Source organism: Monodelphis domestica, chromosome 1 (genome assembly GCF_027887165.1).
Source record: "Monodelphis domestica isolate mMonDom1 chromosome 1, mMonDom1.pri, whole genome shotgun sequence".
Taxonomy (NCBI): Eukaryota; Metazoa; Chordata; class Mammalia; order Didelphimorphia; family Didelphidae; genus Monodelphis; species Monodelphis domestica.
The window spans coordinates 90,386,228-90,406,364 of record NC_077227.1 but is presented as its reverse complement, the minus strand read 5'-3'; the positions used below and the strand labels follow the sequence as shown (position 1 = coordinate 90,406,364).

The following is a 20,137-nucleotide window of genomic DNA, read 5'->3' as shown; positions in this document are numbered from 1 at the left end:
TTTAACTGGCTGGGCTCTTCTCTTAACACTTGAGTCTTCAGGAGCATGTACAGTATTACAGAGACTTCTTGTAGTCTTTAGTGGAGCTGCCAGTAGGGTAATAGATATTTCCTCTGCCTCCTGCATTTCCCCCCTAGGGTTTGCAGGACTGGCATTTTTGTTTTTTTTCTTTCTCTCTTGATTCTAATGTGGATTTTCTCTCTTTACCTGTCATTCTTTTCTAAGATGGAATCTTAGAAACTTGCTTTGAGATTGTGTACCTTAAACCAGAAGAAACACCATTCCTAAACACACAGTTCCTAGATGTTTAGTGAGTGGAATCAGATTTTATTTATTCAGAGTGACCACTGGGGCAGAAGGGGTAAAGGAGATAAGTCTTATCTGAATTAGTGAGGCATCATTATGATTCAGTGCTTTGAAAAGCATGTCTTGATTACTTTTAAGCACATGCAGTAATGGAAACCAGGACTCTCACTTTAATCCCTAGATGCCTAGGATACATGTTTGTTGAATAAATAAATGAAAATAGCTTTTAATTAGTAAATTCTTTGGATTGATATGCTATGAATTTCTGATTTCCTCAATATCTTTGCAGGGACTTCAATAGTAGAAGCCAACTACAACCTTTCTGTGACTTAGGAGATAAATCCTAGAAGGTTGCCTAAGGCACTGAAAGGTTAAGTGACCGGACCAGTCAAATAGCAATGTGTCAGAAGTGGAATTTTGAACCCATGTTTTCCTGATTCCAAGCTCAACTTTCTGTTTACTAATTCATCCTCTCCACTCTCCGTTTATCCATTATTTATATGTACTTCTAAAGTAATTCTCCTAGTTTAATCCCCCCCCCCCCATTAGCTCTTAGTTTTTTACCTTAACCTTTCAAGGTAGATTCTAGCCCACCCAACTTCCAGATGCTTACAGAGGCCAAATCATTGGTGGTAGAAAGCCCTGGGTGAGAAGCTTTCTCTGTTCAACATAAATTGTGGCACTTTCTCTTCCAGGATTGGGGTAGGGGTGGAGTGGGAGGCAGAGGGCAAGAAATTCATTGACTAGTCAAGGGTCACAGAGCCAGTGAGTGTCAGAGGCACAATGGAACCAAGAACTTCTTGATTCTGGGGCCAGCTCTCTATGGACTCTAACACTATCTTTTGGTGTCTGATTTATTAAAGTTTTATTTTATTTCCAAATACATTTTCCACATTTTATCTTTATGAATATTCAAAGGTATTTTTATTTGCTTAAAGAAACCTGTTCTCCCTGCCCCTCAGCTGCCCTGTTCTCAGGGGGGAATAATGGCCCCAACTCCTCCTATGCATTCTTTTTTCTCTAAGTCAGCAAACATTTATTAAGCACCTGCCATATGCCAGGTCCTGTGCCATAGTGTGCTGTGCCACATTGGAAAGATCCTAGGACTAAGAACAGGCCAGGGATATAGGTTTTTCCCAACTAGCTTAGTGGCCTTAGGCCCTTGAAGAATATATAGATTTTGCCAGTGGGTCCAAAGCCAGAATAAATTGCCTAAGACTCACAGTTGGTTAGTTTCTGGATCTCAGTTTTTCATCTGTAAAATAGCGAGGTTCTCTTCCATCTCGAGCCCTTCAAAGTCTATCTTTGCTTCTCCTCTTATGCTGGTCTCTTATACTTAGACTAGTCTTACAGTGGGATCTTTAAACCTTGAGACATCAACACAACTCAATTTTTGTAAGAAATAATAAGGAAGGAGGGGAGGGAGGGTATCCTTAATTATTTGCTGTTTGGAAACAGCAGGTGTGGAAGCTTGGGAGGAGAGGAATCCATTACTTGTAATGAAGGCTGTGAAATCTCAATCACTGATACTTTTCAGGTGATGACCTAGCAGCTGGATTTCAGAAACCTCAACTGCTGAGTCATTTCATTTTAGCCTCATTGACTCACTGTAAAGGGCCCAGCTTCTCTTCTTTTTTCTATCTACCAACTCGTTTGGACAGCTGGACTGAGGTTCAGAAAGCAAATTCCTTCCTGGCCCACTTGGCTACAAACTGTTCACAGTTTTGTTTCCAAACAGACAGGGCATTTTTGTTTTTGCTGATTTGGGGAAATTAAAACTGATTTTAAGTTGCAAAACAGGGATTTTGCTCCCTTGGCTTTTTGAGAGCATATTTTCAAGTTGTTGGATCATGTGATATTTTCCACTTCCCATCCCCACCCTCTTCTCTAGCTAAACCAAGTGTATTTCCAAAAACCTTTTTAAGGGACAAGTCCCTACCTGAACACTTAGCAGTTACCATGACTGTCCAGTAGAGGACACCCTTTCATTAAAATACCATCTTGAAATCATCTCTAAGCATCCCCCCCAAATCTCATTTCCATGCTCTGTGCTTTGGAGTAAATCCTTCCAGAGAAAGGGGCATATATCCCATGAGTGCATCGATGTACTTCATTCACTTTTCCATGATCTAAAACTACTTAGTCTTTCTAGGAGACATCCTCAGGGATCATCTTCCCTCTCCAAATTTCTTATAACTCCTTTTTTCCTGGGTCTTTCCTTTGGGCTTATGCATGGAATCTCACAGTTGCAAGGGTTATCAGAGTCCATCTAGTTCAATCTCTACCTGTATTTGGAACTTGAATTTCTTTTATAGCATCTCAGATGAGTGGTCCTTTAGCCTTTGAATGAAAATCTTTAGTAAGGGCTCATGACCTCCCCATAGACTGCCCATGCTACTTTGGGAAGCTCTGATTTCCCTCTTCCTTGTATTACAGTTGCTTCTTTACTTTTTTTCCTCCACCACACATTTATAATATCTGATCTTGAGACCAGAACTGTATTTTATCCACAGAAATAAGCATAATGGTTTGTCTCTAATAAGAGCCTAATAAATGCTTATTGAATCCATGGTTATTAAAGTTCTTATTTCACTACATGGACTTTTGTGTTATATTTAAAATAATACTAATAAATTGCAGTCACTTGAATATCTAAACTTCTTGAGTGAAAGAAATGTCAGATTGGGTTTTGTTTTTTTCATAACAAGGGATTGGATTTGGTAGTGACAGCATAACAGTGGTCTATAGGAACATTAGAGGTCACCAAATCCCTATCCCTCCATTTAAAAAAATAAGAAACTGAGGTACAGAAGGGTTAAGTGGCTTGATTAGGTTCACAAACTAGTAAATGACTAATGTAGGATTTAAACTCAGATCTTCCTAACTTCCAAGATCAATCCACTATACCATCTAATTGTATTTTCTACCACTCAAAAACAGGATTTCCAGGGAATAGCATAACAGTATTGTTTCTTTAAATAGCCTTTTTCTGGGAGGAGCAGGGAACAGTTTGGTAAAGTTTTATGAATATGGACATTAAGAAACAAAGCTTCCATTCAAAATAATTCTTCCATTGCTTTTATAGGACCTCCAAGGCAATAGCAACCTGTGAGAACATTGTTCCCTCATCCTCTGAGGACTTACATTTGGCTCCCACCCCAGCCAATGATACAGTATCACCAGCTTCTCAAAGCCAGGATCTGAAGAAGGACTTAAAAAGGTATTTTTCCAAGTGTGCCTAGGAACTGGTCTCTCAGTAGAACCTCACAAAACTAAGAATGAAAAGAGGTGAAAGCCAAAATTCAGTTTTCCTTTTTATCAAACCAAGGCATATCACTGTGACTCTGGGCAGCAGGCACCAACTTCTCTGGATGTGATTCTCAGTGTGGCAAATATAGCCTCAGGTTTCATCTGTTTTGGCTCAGAATGTGTGATAATTGGGCTTTGCTCTCTGAGCCCCATTTTCATAGAATGTACAAAATGAACGATAGAAAAAAAGAATAAAATCTACCATTTACATGCAAATAATTGAGAATTTATTATAATCTTGAAGGCAGATTTCATCTTCCTATGCCATCTCTCAGGATGCCTTGTACATATTAGACACTCAATAAATATTTCTTTAAAAGAATAAAGTATGCTAATTATGAATCATTGTTTGTATTTATGGGTCCTATAAGGAGTTCTTCTGGGAGAACTCTTTATTAGCCTAGTTTCAATTTTAAACCAATGTTTATTGAATGTCTACTATATGAATAGCATCAAACTAGGTGTGAGTGGATAGAGAGAATCCTAAACTCTGTCCCTGAAGAGATTATGATCTTTCAGGGGACAAACACAGGAAAGATTAAATAACAGTCAAGGAACAAAAATACCAGAAGTGTCACAAGGCAGTATTTGTTAAACATCCCATGAATAATACAGAACATGAATGCTATAGATAGTCAGAAGAGGTCATCATTGTGGGCTGGTTTGGTCAGAAAGGTTTTTATGGAGGAGATGGGACTTGAGTTAGGTCTTGAAGGATGGGTAAGGTTTGGATGGGTAGAGAGGAAGAGAGGATGTTTCAGATGGGGGCAAGCAATGTAAGTAAAGGTCCTGAAGCAGGAATGTGAATTGAGTATTATAAAAAAATTAATTGTTTAGCTTTCTTTACACATGATTCTTCAGGATTATGTATTAATTAAAAAGATATTGGCTACCTACAAACTATAGTTCATGTTGTTCATCAATTCAGATAACTTAATGAGCTTTTATTACATAATCAGAGTAGTGTGAGGCATCCGAAGGGAGCTATTGAATTCTTTGCTCAAGGGCAAAAGTATTGTTTTGTCTGATTTGAGAAGACAAAATGAGAAATAGCCAATTGAAATTGCTGAAGCATTTCCATGCCTTTATAAGGAATAAAGCTTAACAGAGCTGTCCAAAAGTGGAATGGGCCTGCTTCAAAAACAGTGGGTCTGTCATCACTTGAACTCTTTGAGGGAAGCCTGGATGGATGATGACTTGTTAAGAGATATCATGGAGAGGATTTCTGGTCAGGTATGGACTAGAACTGGATGTCCTTCTAGCTCTCAGATTCTGTGCTGACTTTTATATCCTCTGCTCTAAATTTTGGCAATTTATATAGTGGTGTAAAGAAGCTGGCATCCTGTTAGTTTAGGTTCTGTGTGTTGAATTAAAATGAGATACTCATAGGTCACTCAATAGCTAACAAAAAATCTTCTCAATCAGAGCAGTGCGATAACCAAGAAGGATATGCATTGAGGACATCTTGGTTGGTTCAGCTTAATGGAGCTTCCTTGCTTAGTTTACTCATCATTTTCTACCAGCCAAGCATCAGAGAGCTGTTGCAGCTCTTCCTGTTGCCTAGTAGTCAGGCAATGAGAAAGTAACATAGATAATCTGAGCCTTTAGTCCCTTGAGCCATTCAAATTCGAGGGATGGTCTCAATACCTTTTAAGGAAAAATGAATGTGCATTGTGGTGGGAGGAATTGGGTGGTAGTGGTGGGGGATTTAATTAATTGTTCCATCTACAAGTGATAAAAGTTATAAATATCAGCTCACAATATAATAGACTGTCAGAGTTGGTTAGGCATTCAGAGTTCATCTAATATAATGTTCTCATTTTGTAGATGAGGAAACTTGAAGCCTATATCTACTTGTTATTGACATAAGACTTCTAGAGACACTGTACCTAAGTATCCCATTTATTTTAGCCCCTGTGGTGACAGAAATTAGGGCTTCCCACATCCTAAAGCTAGTGCAATTTCACTGGGCTAGTTGATGTTGTATTTATGTTAATATCTCTAAATTCCAACCTTCTATGTTGTTACCATCTGCAGCATCATAGTGGCAACTCTGAACCATCAGAAGCCCTAATCCTCGACCTTTTTTTCAAAATGGACCTTTTATTTATACCTTCTTGTGGTGCTCATGAAGTTTTCAAAGTAGATTTTTTTCAACATGTGAGGAGGTGAATTCATTTCACTGAAACTTGCATTATTCACCAGGGCAATAGGAAAGCTACAGACCTCATTGATGTTTTATGATCTTGATGATTCATTCTAGATCAGTTCAAGTTTCAAGCCAATATTTGCCCCTTTGGGGTATAGCAACTTTTTCTTACATTATCTGTGTAAGGGCTGCTGAAGTTTATTTCTTTCCTTTCCCTCCTTTGGAAGTATGAAGGCACATATCCTGCCTCTCTGAACTCAGGGTGACTCTTCATACAGAATCAACAGATGTTGTGGCCCATAGCTATCCACAGTGACTTCCTGTCACCAATGAGCCCATACATTTTAGCCAATCCAATATCTGTTGCAGAAATCATGACATCATTCCATATTTTGAGCTGAAATGTGGGCTTTTCTCCAAGAATTTTCACACTCCCACACTATGATTACTGATATTCATTAGGCCACAAGACTTATAAGATTCAGAAAAAAAAAACACATGTGGCACAGAGGGAGGTGGGGGAGTTATATAGTAAGGAGAAAGAGAGTTCAAGTCACCATACCTTCTGAATCAAATGTGACTGAAGCCAAATCATATCTCAGGAGAAAGATAACTCACCTCTGGGAATGATTAACAGTTGAGCACCTCAAGGGACCCAGATGTGTTGAGAAATGTAAGATGGCCACTATGTGGCTTGTTGCCATTATTCTATCATTTCTGCTCAGGAGGGAAGAAAATAAATTAATTATGGCTAGACCAGAGAAATTGGCTTGACCTCTTATAACTGAATGAAGTCAGACAAGAACATCTGGTGGAAAGAAATGAAGAAAAAGGAGATCCAAAGGCCTCCCTTTATTAGATAGAAAAGTATAGCCATTTTCCTTTTCTGGCACACTAGGTCCTGACAAAATGGTTAAGGAGTTTTTCCACATGAATGGGAACAACATTTGAGCCAAAGAAATCAAATAACAAATTCAATTCTTGAGGTTTCCAGGTTGTGATTCTCTCTTCTTTCTGCAGGTGAATTATATATCTAAAATATATTTCTTATATGAAGCTTAATAGGAGGACTCAGAAATTTCTTAAACAAGGTTAGGCTTATAAAGTTTCTTGTAAATGTAAAGTTCCATGTGAGTGAAAGGTATTATTATTAAGAAAGCAAAAGTAGAGAGGGATTGGCTGGGATTTAAAATAGTCCTGGAAGAAATAATAACAATAATTAAAAGTATTGTCAAATGACAAAATCATGTAAATGTGACTATGAAAATCAATGAGTTTATGGTAGCAATTCAAGACCGGGTAATTTCCACAAGAAACTAAAGAAAAATTATCCTGAAGTCTCTTACACTTACAGAATAATGTAGTGCATATAAAAAGATGATAGAAACTATGCAGGATATTGCTGTTGATGGCAAAAATTCTGCAACTACAAAATATCTAGCAGAACACAACCTATTGGACAAAATTATGCATCAGAAGCATACTGTCTTTAATAAACCAATAGATGGCAAATATAGTCCTCAGAGTATTTTTGAGAATTAAATAAACCATGTGGGAACTAGAATATCATCATAGTGGAAATTGTTGTCCACAATCACCCAGACACAATACTGATCAATAATGATTTGAGAACAATATTTTTAGTAGATCTCACTGTAATAAAATGCCTATAATCTCCAAGTGACAGAAATAAAATCTTTCGATACAGAGAGATATAGTGAAGAAATCAGGTCACATCAGGATGAGGTACATATCAACCTGCTATCCTGTCTTTCAGAAGTTATCCCGAAGCTGCTTTCAGAAAACCTATAGATTCCGAAGTCAGAAAGACTGATCTTTCTAAATTCAAATCTGACCTCAAACACATACTACCTGTGTGACTTTAACCAAATCACTGATACCTGTTTATCTCAGTTTCTTCATCTGTAAAATGAGTTGGAGAAGAAAATGGCAAGCCACTCCAGTATCCTTGAGAAGAAAACCCTAAATGAGGTCACAGAGTGTTGGATATGACCGAATATGAGTATACATGCCACAACTTTAATTCAATTACAGAGTTCTTTTATCCACTAATTCACAGAAGGTTAAATACTTTTAAGTAATAGGATAGCACCTTGTCTCCAGATTCTTTCTATCTGAAGTCCCCTAAAAAAGATGAGATGAATTAGATAATATAATGACATTCATGTTTCTCTAGGACTTTACATGCTTACAAAATAATGTCTATGCAATAGTCATTCCTCATTTTACATATAAAGAAACTGACTCAGAAAGGTCTAATGACTTTTCCAGTGATGTCAATGCTAGTAAATACTGGAATTGAGATTCAAGACTACCCTATGACTCCACTTTTAATGACCATATGAAATGTCTGTGTTAGGTAGACTTGAAATATTTATTCACAGATCATGGAATAGGGAACTATAGAGTCTAATGCATGGCAGAATGTATTTACATAAATGATGCTTTAATCATTGTCTTAGTCTTATTCCAGCTGTTGTATGGCAGACAACTAATTAATACATTGTACAATATTACCATTTTAATGAGACAGAGAAAATGCTCTCCAACGTCAGATTTCAGAGTTCTTGGTTGACTTAGAATATATTGATTTTCTTCAAGTTTTCCTAAGCAATGCTATCCAACTGAAAGCCTTGTATGTTGGTGGAATAAATAATTTGGAGAGGTTATTGGTATCATAGGATTAAATGATTTAGAGTTAAAAATGACCTTTCAGAGAATCTGGTCTAACTCCTTCATCTTATAGATGAAAAAACTAAGGCCCAGGTAGTGAGTGATGTTGGTCATTTAGCCAATAAGCATTTAAGGTCTTATTATAGACAGCTAGGTGGTTGCTGTCAGGAAGACCTGAGTTCCAATGTAGCCTTACATACTAGCTAAGTGATCTTAGGCAAGTCACTTAACCTCTGTCTTAGTTTCTAAAACTAGAAAGTGGAGATAATAGTTCCTACTTCCCAGTGGGCAAGTTACTTATCTGCCTCAGTTTATATTAGCACCTATGGCAGCTTTGTGATGCAGTGGATAGAGTTTGGAGTCAGGAAAACTCATCTTCCTGAGTTTGAATTTGATCTCAGAAATGAACTGTGTGACCATGGGAAAATCACTTAATCCTGTTTGCCTCAGTTTCCTCATCTGTAAAATGAGCTGGAGAAGGAAATGGCAAATTAGTTCACCATCTTTGCCAAGAAAACCTTTAATGGGTCACAAAGAGAGACAATACTGAATAACAACAACAAAGCTTATTATGTGCTAGGCACTGAGCTAAGCCCTGGGAGTGAAAGGGAAAGAAAAACACTCTTCCAGCCCAAGAGGAGGGGATGCTGCCTTTATTTACTAAGTGACTTGAGAAGTTCACCTCTTTGGTAATTCTTCCAGCTCTAGTAAAATGAAAGAGTTGGACTGGATTTACTTCAAATTCAATACAGAATTACTAAATATCTATAATGTGCAAGGAACTGATGATACAAAGACAAATGAAACTGTATCTGCCTTCAAGAAACCCATATTCTGCTGAGGGAGGGAATACAACATGCATACATATTAGTAAATAAAGTGTATTTTAAAATAACTTTAGGAGGGAGAGAACATAGGAAGTGACTTTTTAGGAAGAAGCCCTTGAGTTATGCTTCAAAGAAAGCTGGAGATTTTTTGAGGCAGGAGTGAGAAGGAAAGGCATCGCAAGTATGGGGGTTGGGGTGCAACTTTGACAAGCCAAAAAACAAAAAACCAAACAAACCACCTAGCAGACTCAAGAGTTCCATGATTCTTCTCATCATGCAAATATTAATGAAATGCTGGGCCCAGGTATTTGACTGTCATTCTGTGTGGACTGTTTGTCCAAGGCATGCCATTGTATTGGAAAGAAAAACTCAAAATAAATAAGAGGAAAAGAGCATCTGGCTGCCCTCAGTGAGTGAAAGTCATCCAGCCTGGATATAGTGCATCCCAGTGAACTGACTAGACTAGTGGATGTGATTGCTGAGCTCCTTCTTGGCAAAAACAGCCAAACAAAGAAGATGAAGCCATGAAGATTATAAATGGAGCTGAAGAAGAAATGGAGTCCAAAATATTGTCCTTATTTTCCAGGAGAGGGAAGAGGTTGAGATTTCCCAGTTTTGCAAAGGCTGTTGACCTTGACTTCTATTCCTAGCAGAATGCTAGCACTTGTTATTTTAAAAGTGGTTTGTGCACATTTAGAAAGGAAAGTGTTGATCCCTAGGAGCTACAGGTCACATGCCAGGCTAACCCCTTTCCCTTTTCTGATAGGGTGATTAGATGAGTAGATTATAAGGATGCCGCAGATACAGTGTACCTAGATTTCAATAAAATGGCATGCTTGTAAAATTTGCAGACAACATAAAGCTAGGAGAGGAGTTAACTAACTGAGCAAGGAGCTGGAATTTTTGATAGGCTAAAATTATGGGCCAAATTGAATAAGCTGACGTTTAATAGAGGCAAATGCACTAGAATTTTAAAAACTCAACCGTATAAATAGACAGATCTGAGATGAGATTAACACAGACAATTTGTATGAAAAAAAGGTCTCAAAGTTCTTGTAGAATGAAAGCTCAGTATAAAGAAATAGTTAAATATGTTAACCTAAAAAGCTAATATGATTGTGGACTGCCATGTTTTGAGAAATTGCTTATCCAGAATAAAAGATGTGCAATTGCACAATGGACTCTGCTCTAGCCATACTGCTGGAGTATTTTTTGTCTACTTCTGGGCACCCTATTTCATTGGTTTATCTACCATTTGACAAAACTAGATCATGTCCAGAGGAATGCATTATGATTTTGAGAGTTTTAGAGCTATGCCAGGTGAGGAATGGTGGAAGGAACTGAGGTGTTTAGCATGGAGAAGAGAAAAAAATGGAAGTGGGACATGAGAGTTGGTATTTGAAAGACTATCATGCAGATAAGGGCCTTATTTGATGGGCTCATGACAGAGGTGACAATTAAGAGTAATGAATGGATAGAGTTTGCAGAGAGATTTGGGCACAATATAAAACTATCCTGGAGTTTAAGAGGTAGTCACAGGAGAGAGCAGGTTCTACCTCACTAAGTTGGATGCAATGTCTTTAATCAGAGGATGGTTGATCACTGGTCATGAAAGTTATAGGGAGTGTTCTCAGGTAGCCTCTGAGGACCCTTCCAGTGCTGATATTCTGTGATTTTTGGTGTCTGTGGCAGGGCTCTAATTGGCAATTAACACATTTATCTTTCCTGGTGGTGTTATATTTCATTATGGATTCTTTCACGGGTTTCTTTTCTTTAAAGGTCCTCACAATTTGAGTATCTGTCTGTCACATCAGGAAATCACTATAAACCTGCGTGTCAAATCTTATTTAACTAGAGCTTAAAATATTTTGTTTCAAGGCGAATGTAATGAAAATAGTGATGCACATTACAAACTATTCTTGCCTGCTAATTCTCTTGAGACTTGCTGTGTCCCACCTCACATGAGAAGGAATGAAGTTATTCTTATTGCTCACTTTCTAGGATTATAGAACAAGAGACCCCACCTCTTGAGAAGCCAACGGATGATCTGGGCAACAGTGAATGGATATTCCTTGGAAAGGGGTCTAGATTTTCCCAATAGTACCTGCATAGTGACAGCTGTGGGCACCCCATAGTGTTTGGGCTATAGATGCTCTGGGATGGGGACTAAGAACAGATCAGAGGGAAGAGATTAGGAAACTTATTTAGCAGAAGGAGTGTTAATGTGGAAGGGGGGGATGTTTGGAAATATGAGTAGGGCTAGTTTCATTGGAAGCAAATCCTGTATTTTGCTTTTTATGCCACCCATATTCTCTCCCTTTTCTTGGTTGATCACTTGTCTTTGGGGTTAAGATATGACTTGAGAATACTGCTTTAGACCATAGGCCAAATGAAACAAGATGCCTGTCCCCCATAGGGTACTAGTATATACCCTAGTTAAAGGATCAGTACCCAAAGGTGAAACACTCATTTTAATTACAAAAATAAAATTATTAAAGGACAGTGAATATCCCACGGTCAAATATAGTGTTATTGCATAGATGGGTGAGAACATAAGGGATAGGAAGTGTCTATTCTTGATTTTTCCATATTTAGAGGGGGAATAGATGTTATCCTTCAACTTCTACTTTTCTTCTAAGACAGGCATATTACTTTGAATTCATAGGCTTACCTGAAGGTATTGAAAAGAGAGGATCAGGCATTCATAAAATGAGTCAAATTTAAGAGTGGAAAGGAAAGTGAATTCCAAGTAAAGGAAGAAACCAATACAATATTAATTTTAGATGATCCCTCTGTGTACTTGACTTTGCAGAGGTGACAAAGAAGACAACAATCACTAGAATATTCCCTTTATGGGATTATTCACCATCAGTAGTTAGTCAGAGGTATCTTTAGCAATCACATCAATTTCCAGATGGGTTCAATTGATATCATTAAAGCAAGACATGAGCCAGTGACTTGTGCTCTCAGGAGTGTGAAGTTATGAGTAATGTGAATATAACTGGAGCAATTAGTACCTTCCTATCTGTTTTGGAACATTTTTATTCTTTGGTGGCATATTATATAGTTCTGCTTGTGATTTGCCTTTTTCCTGGGTGTCTGGGAATCACTGGCTCATAGACAGAGCAGGGAAGGGATCTCAGAGGCCATGATATACAACTCAGTCATTTTACAGATGAGAAAACAGATCCACAGAAGTAAATGATTTGCTTAAGGTCCCCACAAACACTGTCAGAGGTGAGGTTCTATTATTCCAGAGCTAGTGCTGCTTCCTCTGTTCTTTACTAACTCTTGTTTATACATTCTGTCCCAAATTAAGTAATTGACAAAAAGAAGTTTTGCTCCTTAGTCCCTGAAGATAGCTTTGCTAGTATCAAGCTGTATGCCTTTATCTCTGCCTTTGTAACTGAGCATCATCACCTGAAGGGACAAACTCCCAGGATCAGAGACTCCTTTTGGTGTCTCTTTGGTTTAACACAGTCCAAAAACCAAAAAATACTTGGTTTCCTTGACTAGTATCCATTCATATTTTCATTCCATAAGTATTTGTTGAAAATGTGCTATATTCAGGGCACTGTGTTGGGGGGATTCAACACTTCAAAATGGGGAGTGGTCACAGCATCTACTTTAACATTAATTAAAACAGTAATATGGAAATCAATGAGTTAATAGTGTACTCCAGAGCCCTTTTTTCTTTCCAATATCTTATGGGAAATGTTTTTGGTTCATAGTTTAGGTTTTCATGTGGTACCTAATAGTATTATGTAGTATAGAGAAGAACAATGTGAAGGGGAAAGGAAAAGCATCTACTATTTGCCAGACACTGTGCTGATTGTTTTACAAGTATTATCTTACTGGATCCTCCCAACAACCTTGGGTGCCATTTTTTTCTTTTTTTAACTCAAAAAGATTTTAATAACAAATTGCACTTAAGTTTCCTAAGTTATATGATCCAATTTGTTTCCCTTCCTTCTTCCCTCCCTGCCCCAGAGCTGGCAAGTTATTTAATCTGGGTTATACATGTATTATCTTGTGTCATTATTGAAGATAGGAGAGACATGATTGTAGCAATAGGAATAATTGAAGGTGCCATTATTATCTCCATTTTATAGTTGGGGTAAGTGATTTGACCCCAGGAGGTAGGTGCTATTGTTTCAGTCACTACTCTTTGTGACCCCATCTGTGGTTATCTTGGGAAAGATACTGAATTGGTTTGCCATCTCCTTTTGTTCATTTTACAGATGAGGAAACTGGACAAATATGGTTGAGACTTGTAGGGCCTGCCCCAGGGTCACATAGCTAGTAAGTGTCTGAGATCAGATTCAAACCCAGGAAGATGGAGCTTCCTGGCTCCAGGACCAGCATTCTATCCATTAGCTTTCATAGGTGCTATCATTTTACAGTTTACAGTTGAGAAAGCTGAAGCAGCCCCAGGGTCACATAGCTAGTGTTTGAGGCTAGATTGGAACTCAGTTCTTCCTGACTAGAACCCACTGCACCACTTAGCTGACTAGGTGACTTCCATCTTAAAAGCAGATCTGGGTACAAGTTCTAACTTCAACACTTACCAGCTGGGTGACCTGGGCAAATCACTTTCTCTCTGAGCTTCAGTTTCAGGATCTATTATAATAGAAAGCTCTCAGTCTGTGGAGTCAAGATCTGGGTTTCTATTCTACCTCTAACACTACCTGTGGGACCTTGTGTAAAAACACTTAACCTACCTGGACTTGATTCCTCATCTCTAAAATAAGAGGGTTAGACAAACTAGCCTCTGAGATCCCTTCTGCATTTAGATCTATATAATACTAATATTTCCACCTGCAAATTAGGGTGAGTCTGTATGCTTGGAGGAGAGTAATATGTACCTTGCCATTCTCGTAGGATTTCGGTAAGGAAAGTTCTTTGTAAACTTTAAGTTGCCATTTAGATATAAGCTATTATTAGTGCTAGTACCCAATATGGACATGGCCATCTCTGAAGCCAAGGAATCTATTTGAGATAACCATGTGCTTAAGGAAAAAAATATCTTTAGAAGATAGAAGCTTGGGACTAAGCCACTATTCTTTGTAGCCAGGGCATTCTTTTTTTTTTTTTGGTAGTGGTATTTGGAAGCAAGCCAAGAATGAGTCTCTAAAGAAAAGAAAGGAAGGTGGTAGGTGGGCTTTTAGGGGAGAGAATGGAAAAACTAGAAGGAAGTATGAGAGAAAAGTGTTCTATGATGGCTAAAGCTAGGATAAGGTTAAAAATTCTCTCTAGAAGCATGTCAAAGAGCCCCAAATTATCTAACAGGCATCTTTTTTCTGGTTGAATTAATTCTGACTCCTCTTGGGAATACTTAACAAAATCTCTCAGATCATTAGCAGTTGGGGATGTGGCTATAAGGCATTAGTATGAGGACAATTTAGAATGCTGCACCCCACAGCTGAAACAGAGGCAGACCACATATTGTGACCTAAAGGGACTTTCCTGCAAGAAGAAGCATCTTTATAACAGCTAGAGACAGACTTAGCTGAGGTTACTTTTTCCTTTGGGCAGTTGTTCAGAGGCTGGCAGAAACTTCCTTCCTTGGTAGCACATCAAGGTAGGATGTTTTCTGGATATGGAGATTAGTTGAGGGTAGATTATTTGTACTGGTTCTGATTGGGGGAAAGCTGGGACAAGATTTAACTGGAGTGTCCTAGAAGCAACTAGAAATTTCATGGGGAATCTTGCATTTGTCGGGATTGGCAGGACTTTGTTTTTTCTTTCTTTAAAAATTTTTTTTTATATTTTAATTTTAGTTATTTTTTTTACCAATTACATGTAATAACAAATTTCCACACAAGTTTTCCCAAGTTATATGATCAAACTTATCTCCCTCTTGTTTATCTTCCCCTTCCCAGGGCTGGCAGGTGATTCAATCTAGGTTATACCTATATTATCATGCAAAACATATTTCCATATTGTTCTTTTTTTATAAATGAGTAATTTTGCAAGACCCCAAACCCCAAACATAAACCCAAATAAACAATTGAAAAACTGTAAGCTTTCATCTGCATTCTGACTCCAACAGTTCTTTCTCTGGAGGTGGATAGCATTCTTTATCATAAGTCCCTCAGAATTGTCCTGGATGAATTTTAGCAATCATCATCTAACCTCCTCCCCCTTTTACAAAAGAGGACATTGAAGATAAGAGGTGAAGTTCAGCATAGTACACTGGAAAGAGAACTGAATGTGGAATCTCAAGAATATAAGGATTAAAAATTAAAGAGTTGGACTAAATATACAAGAAATGTGGTCACCAGAAATTACCTCCAGAAAAGCCAGGAAAGAGAGTCAGCCCTTTTCACTCACCCACATGGTAGTCCTAAAGGAAAAAAAAAAGAGCAGCCTGAGGTCCCCAGCTGGAGGTCCTCCAGGGCCAAGTTTGAAGACAAAAGAGCTGGTCACAGGAAATTCTTGCCACTTTTAAAGACCCTTCTTTTTGTCATTTCCTGTGCCTTCCTTCCACTTTATATGGACCAATTTCATCTTTTAGCTTAGTTTAGGACTACCCAGGGGGCTGTCAGCTGATTCTGATTTGTCACCCACTATAGCACACATGGGTCACAGATCTCCCCATACTTAAGAATAAGTGGGGTGTATACTCTTCTGGTGATTAAATGTAAAAATGGGCAGGGGAGAGTTAATTCCATCTTTATAAGACCCAAGTACAAATCTTTTCTCTGTTATTTACTGCCTGGGTGATTTTGGGCAAATTTCTTCAACTTGGGGATTTTAGCCTCCTCTTCTTCAAAATGTTTAAGTGAAGATGGGGAAGCAGTGTGGTGCCATGGTTAGATTACTGACTGGAGTTTAGAAGACTCTAATCAAAGTTTTACCTCGTCCCTTTATTACCTGGGTGACCTTAGACTCAATTAGTCTTTTTGGACCTCAGTTTCCTCATCTGTAAAGGAAGGGATTGTATTAAATGGCCTCTAAAGCTGTGATCCCATGATTTGATGACTTTTAAAGTTCTTTTCCATGCTCATTCTCTCTTACAGTTAGAATCAGGGCATCATAATGCCAGATCTGACAGGGATCTTGGAGATGTAAAAATTAAATTATATTTCTAGTAATAAAATTATTATATTTTTATGAGATTTATTAAGGATTATTAGAAATCAAGATACAAAATAATAAACCATGTGTCCCTGGCTGATTAGCCCATTCATAATCCCCAGTTTTAGCTTACTTACTACATCGTTGCTATGGAAGAGTGAGAAGAGAGGGAGGCATTACTGCCAGTTAAATACTAATTGTGATCTTGCCCAGGTGGAGACTTAGGTGAGATTATAGGGAATTCTGGGAAATGCCAGAGACTTCTGGGGATTGAAGTCTAGGGTTCAAATCTCCATTTTTACATGCAATAACACCTACCTCTCTTTCATTGCAATGACGTAGTAAGTAAGCTAAGCACAGGGATTATGCATGGGCTAATCAGCCATGGGCACAAACGTGGTTATTATTTTGTATCCTTGATTTTCTAATAATCCTTAATAAACCTCTTTTAAAATATAATATTTTTATTTAATTAGAGATACAATTTTAAATTTAACAGAGATAACTCAATCTCTCATATTTAGTGAACTGAGGCAAAACAAAGCTAAGTAATGAGTCTGAGATCACATACCTATATAATAGGCAGAGCCTGATGGGCCTTGAACCCAGATCTCTCAAGTTCTAGTTCAGCCTTATTTCCACTACACACTTCTCTTTTGATGATTTCAAATCTAAATTCTCTTTCTGATGTTGCAGAGCTTCCTATTATCCATTCTTCTTTTGTGCATAGTCAATCAGAAGATGAAGCAAATGGGGTCAATTGCTTTAGGCCCAAGTAATCTTCCTGTTGCTACAATCACGTCACTCCTATCTTCAAGGGGCAGTTAGGTGGCTCAGTGGATAGAGCCAGGCCCAGAGATAGGAGGTCCTGGGTTCAAATACGGCCTCAGATAACTTCTTAGCTGTGTACTCTGGCCAAGTCATTTAACCCCCATTGCCCAGTTCTTACCACTTTTCAATACTATCAGTATTGATCTTAGTATTAGTACCAAAGATAAGGGATTTAAAGGAGAAAAAAACAACTTCCAGTAGCTCCCCATTGCTAAATAAAATATGAATTCCTGTCATGTTCAAGGCTTTTATTCAAGCATACTATTCTCTATGTTCCAGTCAAACTGTCTTCTTTTCTTGTCCTCTAGTCTCATTTGCCCATACCTTTGCTCAAATCATCCTCCTCTTATAGAAAGGTCTCCCTTCTTTTGCTTCTGGCTGTCTGTTAAAGTCCTTTCCTCCCTTCAAGGTCCAGCTTATTTTAACTCTCCTTAGATCCTTCTTTGACCACTCCTTTCCAAGGGAAAAAGATCCATCTCACTATAAATGCCTCAAGTCACTTTGCCTGGATTTCTCCTTGGTGTTTAATGTCAGTTGACCTTGTATCTTTAATTTGTATATTTGTCCTCTGTATCAGAACTGATAGCAAAGCCAATAACGTACCTATTTTCCCAACACCTGGCAGTTCATAAATATTTGTGGAATTAATACTGAACTCCAAGAAAAGTAAAGTTGTTGGGACAGAAAATAGTCTGTAAAGCTGAAAGTTCGCAAAGTTGTTACTACTTCTGCCTGCCCTATGTTCTTAATCTTTCCACAATCATTCCACCAGTGTCTATTATTTAACTCTCCTGGGAATATTTTAAATTGTTTTCAGCTGAGCCTTTGAAAGCAAACAAAAAATCCTCAACTTTTTAAAGCCTTAAGGATTCCCCCCATCTTATTTCCCATCATCCCATCTTACTCATGGCCATGAGCACACTGCACGTATCTTCAACAAAAAATTACCTCAAATGTGTAAAGTTGCTTTCTTTGGAAACTGATTTAGGGCTCCCATTCTTAGAATGGAGAATACATCTATGTCCAGAGGGAAGTAATAGCCTCTTGCTAGAATTCATTGTCAACAAAGTGTTAATTGGTACTTTGTTCCCTTTTATACCAATCAGTGAAAGGACTATTGCCCATCAGATCAGATTATATATAATATCTGTACAGATTAGGTTGAAGCCTGGGGAGTGAGTGGGCCATGGCTAGTGAGAACTGAGATAGAGAATACTAGGGATTGATTTTAGCTTGTTTTCTAAAAGAATCATTTAATGTGGTTTTGTTATTAAAAGGAATCACCTCACTACAATTTTGAAGTTCTCCCCTCTAGAAAAATTGGGGAGATGTGTATCAGAATTGTTTTACCTATAAACATAAGCTATGCCACCTTTTGTTGCCCCCTCATTTTTTATTTTTGCTTAAACCTATGGAAATTTTAGGTTTTCTTTTAAATTATTATTAGGAAAATTTATTTTTGCAAGTTGGCAGTAGATATATTGGGCTGAAATACAAATTAACATGAAAATAGAACTTTTATGTTTACATTCTGTAGACATGTACAGAATATGAAGGTAGAACAGCCTTGCATTTCCAGACAAAGCTATATATTTTGCTGAAACACCATGGATGGCAAATACTAGGTCCTGCCCCTCTTTTATTTTTATTACATGTTTGCCCTTGAATGTAACAGTGAATAGTATATTAGCCCCAACTACCTAAAGGTGAATCATGTTAAATTTTACTCCTCTCCTAAGTCTCTGTTAACTGTAAGGGAGTTAAAGATGTTAGATATCTGCTATGGATTCCAGCCCCCACTGGGTTTGCTTCCACAATATTAGGGATCCCCAGTTCCATCTAACCACTTAACAGTGATATTAGTTTTACAAAGTATTATTTACTTCCAAAGTATTAGAAAAAATATACATTCTGCACACCCCCTTAAAAAGGGAAAATGAATCGTTTAAAAAGCATATTCAACTCACATTTTTTGCCAAACCATCTAAAAGTATCTTATGCTCAGCCCCTTGCTTTTTAATTGTGTATCCTCTTCATAATGAGACCTTGAAGTGGAGAACCCTGAAATGCCTCAATACAATGAGGAAATGGAGTAAGCTATTCTTCTGAGAAGGTTTCCTAGGAGGGAGGGAACTCATCCAGATGTTTATCCATCAGTTTTCAACTGCTTCATGAATTTTCAAAGAAGACAAGGGAAATCTATTACAGCAAGTTGTCTTTTCTTAAGAAAAGTAATATTCTAATAAGGCTTAAGCCTAGATTTTGATCTGGGCTTTATGCTAGAATCTCTCAAACTCTTTAGAAACCAATACCACCCCCCAAAAACTCCAGACAAAAGAAAACTGTCATGAGAGATACAGAGTAATTTAAGGTCCAGTTTCTCTACTCTCCTCAGGTTAGAGTCTCATTACAACCAAGGTTCTTACATTTCAGAGCTTGCTGGAAATGACATGAAAGTGATTCTTTAGGTAGTGAGACAAACTGGTTAGTAACCAAGATCCTTTTTATCTCTTTGATTCTTGAGGAGAGATAAATAGACTGAGAATCTGGGAGAACTGAGTTCTAATCCCTTCTCTGCTGGGTGGGAGAGAATAAGAAATTGTTTTTTCATTCTTTGTATTTGTATTCTTAGTGCCTGGTAGAGAATAGCTGCTGAATAAGTGACTTTTGATTGGCTGATTGAAGTTATTTAGACTCAGTTGGACTCAGTTTTCTTTTCTGTCAACCCACGATGTGATTGTGAAGGTGCACTCCAGCTTTAAAATGTTATGTGCTTTTTAGATCACTTAAAGACCATACGAGGTATTGTCTTTTATTTACAAGAGGTAAACAGAAAGAAAATGTTGTTCTCTCCTGAAAAATTAAAATTCTAAATTTTGGAGTGTGCCTATACTTTTTTTCTTTTGGTCTTTGATTCTCTAAAGCACATAAGCTAAAAGGT

General features: G+C 37.8%; 1 protein-coding gene across 20 annotated transcripts in view; it reads left to right on the top strand.

Moving 5' to 3' along the window:
* The window catches only part of TACC2 (transforming acidic coiled-coil containing protein 2), a 305,302-nt gene that overhangs the window by 169,037 nt on the left and 116,128 nt on the right, over positions 1–20,137 (top strand). For all 20 annotated transcript variants that reach the window (XM_056803043.1, XM_056803021.1, XM_056803099.1 and 17 more), the window contains one exon: positions 3,392–3,526. In XM_056803043.1, coding sequence (XP_056659021.1) covers positions 3,392–3,526 — 135 coding nt within the window. The remainder of the gene's footprint in view (positions 1–3,391; positions 3,527–20,137) is intronic.